The sequence below is a fragment of the Bidens hawaiensis genome, unplaced genomic scaffold, assembly GCF_021521415.1.
Source record: "Bidens hawaiensis isolate Kalapana, Puna unplaced genomic scaffold, B.hawaiensis_p1.1 tig00050328_1, whole genome shotgun sequence".
Classification (NCBI taxonomy): domain Eukaryota; kingdom Viridiplantae; phylum Streptophyta; class Magnoliopsida; order Asterales; family Asteraceae; genus Bidens; species Bidens hawaiensis.
The window spans coordinates 102,624-110,312 of record NW_027499006.1 but is presented as its reverse complement, the minus strand read 5'-3'; the positions used below and the strand labels follow the sequence as shown (position 1 = coordinate 110,312).

The 7,689-nt window shown below is 34.3% G+C and overlaps 1 protein-coding gene across 1 annotated transcript; it reads right to left on the bottom strand.

Moving 5' to 3' along the window:
* Positions 1–44: 44 nt before the first annotated feature.
* LOC143598458 (aminopeptidase M1-like) lies at positions 45–5,674 on the bottom strand (the record flags this gene model as incomplete). The annotated part of the gene is made up of 12 exons (XM_077076666.1): positions 5,442–5,674; positions 5,222–5,367; positions 4,627–4,729; positions 4,344–4,530; positions 4,167–4,260; positions 3,936–4,089; positions 3,746–3,850; positions 3,553–3,669; positions 2,062–2,175; positions 1,797–1,979; positions 279–668; positions 45–184 (listed from the first exon to the last, which is right to left on the bottom strand). Coding segments are annotated over exons 1-12 (1,958 nt in total), but the record flags the coding sequence as incomplete, so codon positions are not given.
* Positions 5,675–7,689: the final 2,015 nt, after the last annotated feature.

Sequence of the window (7,689 nt, the reverse complement as noted above, 5' to 3'; positions counted from 1 at the left end):
TATAGGAACGTAGGTAGAAATAAGAATGCCCCAACTGTTTTAACTGCAGAAAGTGTATACTAATTTGGAGGAATAGGAAAACTGACTCTGCAGAATATTGGAAAAGGTTGATGAGAAACAGCTTAATGTTGTCAACTAATGTGATATCAGCATCCGCCACTATTCTTGCAACCTTAGCGCTAACCTGTGGTACCAAAATCAAAAGCAAAAAAAATTTAAAAAAAAAAGGAAAACGAAAAGAAAAACAAAAAGTGTATCAAAAGGGTAGGAATCAATACGCTTATCAAGTTGGATAAAACTGTATATTCTGGTTCTTCTCTATAATCACTCATCAATGTAAGCAAAGAAGACACGGGCAGTTGACCAGCCATTGACAACGCGAATGAATCATCTAGAATCCCATATCGATCCATTGCTGACAAACGCTTATTTTCTATTGCGTGTCTAAGGTTAACTGACAAGTTGTCATCATATTTGACTCTGTAAAACCCAGCTTGGTCAATATTAATCTTTATCCAACTTGATAATGATGATGGTTCGTCAATGTCAATAGTTTGTGATCTTTTATCCAGTAAGAAGCTCTTCTTTGCTTCATATGACCCAATGCATAGTGTTATGGGTACGACCCATTGACCTTCTCCAGACGACCCGCTCGACAAGAATTGTTTCTGCCACCGCATACAAATATTATAAATCCACCAAATAATGACGATGGTTCATCAGTTATGTTTTGCCTCTTACGAGTAGGGGTGTGCATGAAACTGGAAAAAATCTGACCCGTAACCAAAAAAATCGAATCGAAATAACCGAACCCAAACCAAAATCAATCGTTTGGTTTGTGTTTTTGTAAAAACCAAATTGTCGGTTTGCTTATGATTTTGCATGTAACTAAAACCTTAAAAGCACACCAAACAGAACTTATGGATTTTCTTTTTTTAATTTGAATGTTAAGTAATCTATAAAAATTTAATAAATAGTATAACCTCGGTTTTAAAATGCGCGCATAATGCGTGATGCACCTGATGCGATGTAAAGAGGGCATCGCTGCACTTGATGCAATATCGCGATGCGTTTACAACTTTACATGATGTGCTTATAATTCACTAAATGCGCTACGATGCGCTTCGCATAATGCACTATGATGCGCGCAACATAAATTAGAAGAGAAAAACTGTGAATTTACAATAAGAATGTGCAGAATGTTCACACATGTGTTGGAATCTTAGCATTTTCTTAAGAGATCATCGAATATGTAATGTGCTTGCGTTGCACATCAGATTTTCGGACCAACGCATCGGAGAACATCATGCAATTTAAAACCAAGATTATAACCCAAGTATTAGGCCCAAATGTATAACAATCAATTATTCATTTTTGTTTGCCAAAAAGTTTCAAGCCCAAAGATAAGACTAAAAAAACTAAACCGAACCAAACCCCAACAAAACCATTTTCAAAACCAGAATTTTCGGTTTTTGGTTCAGTTTGAGCCCAAAACCGACCCCTGCACGCCCCTATGTTGCGAGTTAAATGGTCAAAACTTAATAGTTTAGCTACAATAGAAAAGATAAGATGGGTCGAAAGACACTTAAATATTATATCATTGTATTCATACTTTTCACTATCTATTAAAAAAATTGTTTGTTTTTTATTTGGAAAATAAGTGTTTCCAATCAACCAAACTGTTTCAACCTTTTACCTAACCTGCCCATATAAGCCACATCTACTTATACAAAAGTACACTAAATAGAATTAAAAGTACACTAAAATAGAAAATCCAAGGAGGAGTGAATAGAAACCTGTTCAAACACCAATTTGCTATCTTTGACACTAACAGAAACAACTGGATAACCTTTCTGTTTTGTCCACGAATGCATGAGTTTATTTACAGGCTCTTTGGATTCTTCCTCAAGGACGGCCCACAAGTCCTCGGTCTTTGCATTTGAACAAGCATGCTTCTTTATATATTTAGCAAGTGCTCGCTAGTGACAAAGACCCCAAATAGTTAAATAAACAAAGTATGTTTCAGAATTAAGTAAATAAGTCAAATTAATGAAAACAAACCTGAAAAACTTCAGCACCAAGATAGCTCTGCAGCATTCGAATGACAGAAGCACCCTTACGGTAACTTATTGCATCAAAAATTTCATCTATTTCACTCGCGTGATTAATGTCCACCTGGGTTATAAGTTAAACAGATCATGCATATGTATGCATATTACATATTACATATATATATATATATATATATATATATATATATAGGAATATATATATATATAGGATCAGGATCATGTGAGAACTATTTTGAAATTGAGAACTTTGAGAACCATTCTAGACCACAAAAAACCCAAAAATTTAAAAAAAAAAATCATAAACCATAAAAAACGCAAAAATGAAAAAGTATAAAAACCAAAAATCTTATTTATCATCCCGGTTTCATTAAAAAAAAAAGAAAAAAAAAACGTCTCAGTTTAGCTAAATTATACACATATGTATAATACGTACATATATGTACATACATGCTTTTTTATACACATGTACAATTTAAGGTAAATGATAATGTGCATATGTGTACATTACGTAACTAGAGATTAAATGAAACAATACACATGTGTACAATACGAAGTTTTTTTTAATGAAACCGGAATAAAATATAAGAATTTTGGTTTTTTTACTTTTTAAAATTTTTTGTTTTTTTTTTGTTTTATAATTTTTTTAAATATTTTTTTAGAGGTTTTTTTTGTGGCTCAAAATGGTTCTCAAAGTTCTCAATTTCCAAAGGGTTCTCTTAGGATTCTTACCCTATATATATATATATACAATTAGCAACTCAAGATTGCATACATAGTTGTAACTTAGGTTTAGGTCATTGTACTTAATTTTAGTTTCTTTTCTTTTTCCTTAAACTTTTTACCTTTTAACCCTCATACTTTTATATCTTTTACAATTTAAACTTAACACATTTTCACCTTCAACTTTGCTCCATATACTTTTCATCTTTTACAAATTATTCGTTTTACATTTTGGTCAAAATTTTGCGAGTTAAAACGTTGCAACGTGGATGTGTGGTCCAACAAATTTTTACACATATTTTTCCCATTTAACGGCTCTGCCTTAACCCGCGGGTCCAAGATTAATTTAATTATTGTTTTCTGTGTTTCGCGTGCTTGTTTCACCGGTTTTATGTCTACTTTTCGTTCGGTTTTACTTTAGCTTAGTTTCGTTTTCTATGTTTAGTTTCTTTTATTTATTTCTATTTTATACGAGCCTTTCCAAAGTCGGTGGTCAATGATGGTGGTGTGGCATTGGTGATACTTAGCACGGTTTACACCCCTACCTCAACGCGAGGGTTTTTATACTGGTTCACGAAAGTTACTCGCCACGGAAAAGGGGATGTTGGGTGAAGGCGGTGGTGGTGATGATGGTGATTTCATGTTTTCAAGTGAAGTGAATGTGTAAATAACGGTTTTACACTCGCCGCCGCAACGCGCGGGTGTCAATTGTAGTTAACTATTTACCAAATTAATGAAAAGGTATAGCAAGAAATGATACCTCAATAGGGTGTGATTCTGAAAGCCCATCAAGGCGAAGACCTTCAGTACTTTCATCAAGAAACTGAGTCCATATTTTCCATTCTGGGAACAACCCATCAGCAGCTAAATAGCTCACCTGATTTCATTTTACAATCAAGTATTGACAGAATTAAAACGTGCATTATAAAATGATAGATTTGAATATAGATTACCCAAGTGGCAAATCCCTCATTCAACCACAAATGTGTCCACCACTCCATAGTTACAAGATTTCCAAACCATTGATGTGCAAGTTCATGAGCTACAACAGTTGCCACCTGAATAGTTCGTTGATCAACTACATCAGTCAGTTCAGTTGATATTAACAGAAATGAGGTCCTGAACATGAAATTACAAAATTACCCTCTGCTTGTTTGCAGCTGCAGAGTGCTTTTCATCATAAAGTAGAGCTGTTTCTCGGTATGTAACTAAACCATAATTCTCCATTGCACCAGCAGCAAAATCAGGAATTGCAATCATGTCCAGTTTGGGTAGTGTATAAGGTGTTGCAAAATAGCTGCAAATTCATAAATTAATAAATATTAGATAATCATCAACAATAACAGTGCAGTAACAAAAGTTAACAGAACATACTCTTTGTACAGCCCAAGGGTTTTAACAGCAACATCTAGTGCAAACTTTCCTTGATTTGCTTTACCAACTTGGGTATAAACCCTCACTTTAATTCCTGCAGGCAGGTCACCAATCGGGTTAGCAAATTATATTATAAGTCATAACATTAATAATTTTAATATAACTACTGTGTTGTACCATCAGGAGTATGGTCTTCAACATAATCAAACAAACCAACAACAGCAGCAACTAAGTAAGTAGACATGATTGGTGATTCCTGGTAGCTAACAGTCTTCAAGTTGCCATTAACTTTCTCGTCAACAACAGGCATGTTTGAAAGAGCTACTAAATCTGAAGGCACCTCAAGTGTGATCTTAAATGTAGCCTAAGAAAGTGCACAAAGTAGTAAAGGATTTATTACAATTTATAACGAAAGTAATATAAAATGTAGGAATCACATACAGAAAGATATTAGTTATACCTTACATGCAGGTTCATCCCAGCAAGGAAAGCACCTTCTGGCATCAGCTGGTTCAAATTGAGTTACTGCCATGTTCTTCTTCTCCCCATTATGTTCATATGTACTACAAAAGTGTAAAATTAAACTCAGTCTTGGTTTTAAAATGTGTGATGTGCTCCAGTGCTTTTTATTTCAAAAAACCAATGCGCAAGGCCTTTGTTACTAAAAAAAGCTTAAAACTCGATAATATTTGAACTACTTAACTTTTAATAACCAAAGGTTAAGAGGCTAAAACAAATTGTTCAATTAAAAGAAAAAAGCTACAGTACAGCCAAAGAAGTTTTATGTAAGTCTATGCATAAGGTACAAGTAGCCTATGCAGAAACTAACTTCAACTCAAAAATATAAAAGCTAGAACTTAATCCCCATAAACAATTTATTATTGTACAGGATTAAAGAGTGGCAATTCACTAATACATCAAAGAAACAGACAAATAAAGAATCAATCAAAGTGAACAGTGAAATAGACAAAAAAAAAAGAAATATGTCCCATATTACTTAATCATTCACCCAAAAATATATAACACTCATCAAACCTAAGAGATAAAACAATTACCTTCTGTAAAATCCTTTCATTTGATCATTCAAGGTGCCATCAAACCTAATAAACAGAGCGCCAGCACCATGGGGCAAATTCTCAGCAAACTCCAACACCAAAACCTCATCTTCCACCAAGAACTCAACGTTCACAGCCTCAAATCCCTAAAAATCATCAATTATTATTATTATTATTATCATTATTCATACCACTAACAGACTAATAATAATAATAATACCTTTAAAGCGGATTGAAAGCGGACGGATTTGGAATCAATTTGAAGGTCGGCGGAATTGAGGACGATGAATTTGGTATCGGCGACGATATCAAGGCGGATGTCGACGGTGCCGGAGAATTTGCAGGCGGTGAGATCTGGCGTGAGTTTGAGATCGTAGGATTTAGGGATGGCGAATTTGGGGAGGCGTGGTTGGCATCTGAACTGCTTGTAGTTGTTGTTTGCCATTCTTTCTTTCTTTTCTTTTCTTTTCTTTTCTTGCGTGTCAAGAGAAGATGAAGATGAAGATGTTCAGTTTAAGGGGTATTATTTATAGGAGGAGTTGGAGTTGGAGTTGGAGTTGGAGTTGGAGTATCGGTGTTATCATTTCATTTGTTTTAAATTAAATAAATAGATTCTACTGTTGTTAATATAATGGGCAGAATTATACTTTGCGTTAACTTTACGGGAGAATATGTGATTTAAACAAGAATTAGAATAACAAGAATCGGATTAACGGTTACGAAATTTTGCCGAAAGATATAAATATTTGTGTGTAATTGCTATAAATAATATAGGATAAATACCATATAATACACGGGTGGTTAAAAAATTAAAACAAAAAGGTTAAATTTAAAGATTGTTTGGTATTGAGTTTGAAAAATGCTTATTGACTTTTTCAAAAAACCATTTTGAAAAGCCCGGATTTTAGACTTTTGAAAAGCTTCCTTTTAAAATCTCTCATAAAGCTAAAATAAAAAGATTTTTTTTGATTGTCAAACACATATTAACTTATTGGCTTCTTGAAAACATCAATAAGTCAATAAGCATTTTTCAAACTCAATCCCAAACATGCCCTTAATAATATACATAATAACATATCTTAGGCAATGTGTAGTGGGCGTGGGTTAGGGCAACATTTGGGCGCGAAGGGGCGCGAACACCCCCCCCCCCCCACCCACCCCCGGCGATAAGTGGGCGAAAAGGGGCGGGGCGTGGTTTATTTGTCGCCGGATTGTTTAAAAAATAATATTATTATTTTAAAATGACCGTTGCAAAGGTCAAATGTAAAAAAAAATTAATTAATTAAACAATATATATATATATATATATATATATATATAAACATACACCATTCTTCTCCATTTTATATCCATTTTATACACAATTCATATCCAAATTCTTACAAAAAATTAGCAAAATGAATCCTAAAAACAACCCGAACCAACCGAACTACCAATTCCCTACTTTCGGTCAAACGTATGGTTCGCAACCGAACCAACCGAACTTATAATGGAACTCGATGAACCTAAACCAACCGAACTATCCGTTTCTTCTCCATCTTATATGTTTTTTATTTTATTTTTAGTTATGTACTTTTCTTTTTAGTTGTGTTTTTTTATTTCTTTTTAATTTTAATGCATTTTTATTTAATTATTTAAATAAAATGATTTTTATTTGTTATTTTAATTATAAAAAAAATAATAAAAAAAGATATTGTGGGCCCAATTTGTAGCCCTGAAGAAACACGGATCCGTTCCCCTAGTCGGGTCCTGGATCCAATGAGTCCACAGGGTATGATACAATAACAAGTAATACAATATGAGTACCACTTCCCAAAATCCAATGACCGGAACCTGCAAAACAGACACCGTGAGTCTCGTTACGGGAAGGACAAGAGGGGGGGTCTTCCCGTAACCACCCTCCGGCGTGAGAATCAGTACCGTTCTTAAGAGAGAAAGTACTAAGAGTAAACAGAGTAAGTACAGTGAGAGTATATGTAAGGCCCCGAACCCGGTAGCCCTACTTTAGAGTCGGATTTACTCATAAACACAGTTCTTCAAATCAGAGTTTATTAAAACTTTTCGCGGAATATAAAACATCAATCATTTGTTACAAAACATTAAATCTTTTCTTTGAAACCATAACACAAAACCTTATATTTAAAACATCTTTACTTCTTTCTTCAGATGCCAGCCGTTCAATCCATGCCGTGTGTCATCCTCATGCTAACTCTGTAATCAGCTCACCTGCGTGCATACTAAAAGTCAGCTACGCTGAGTGAGTTCTAGTTAATCAAGCAACTTATCATACAACCACTTCATACAATATATACGTATCCGAAGACACATAGTCCACTGTCTAACATGCCACTGTTTAACCACTTAATTACCCCTATAGCTTGGCCTCTTAATTACCCCTACAGCTTAGCCACTTATGCCACTATATGCCACTTGATGCCACCTTAATAACGAAGTCACGTATAGGCTTA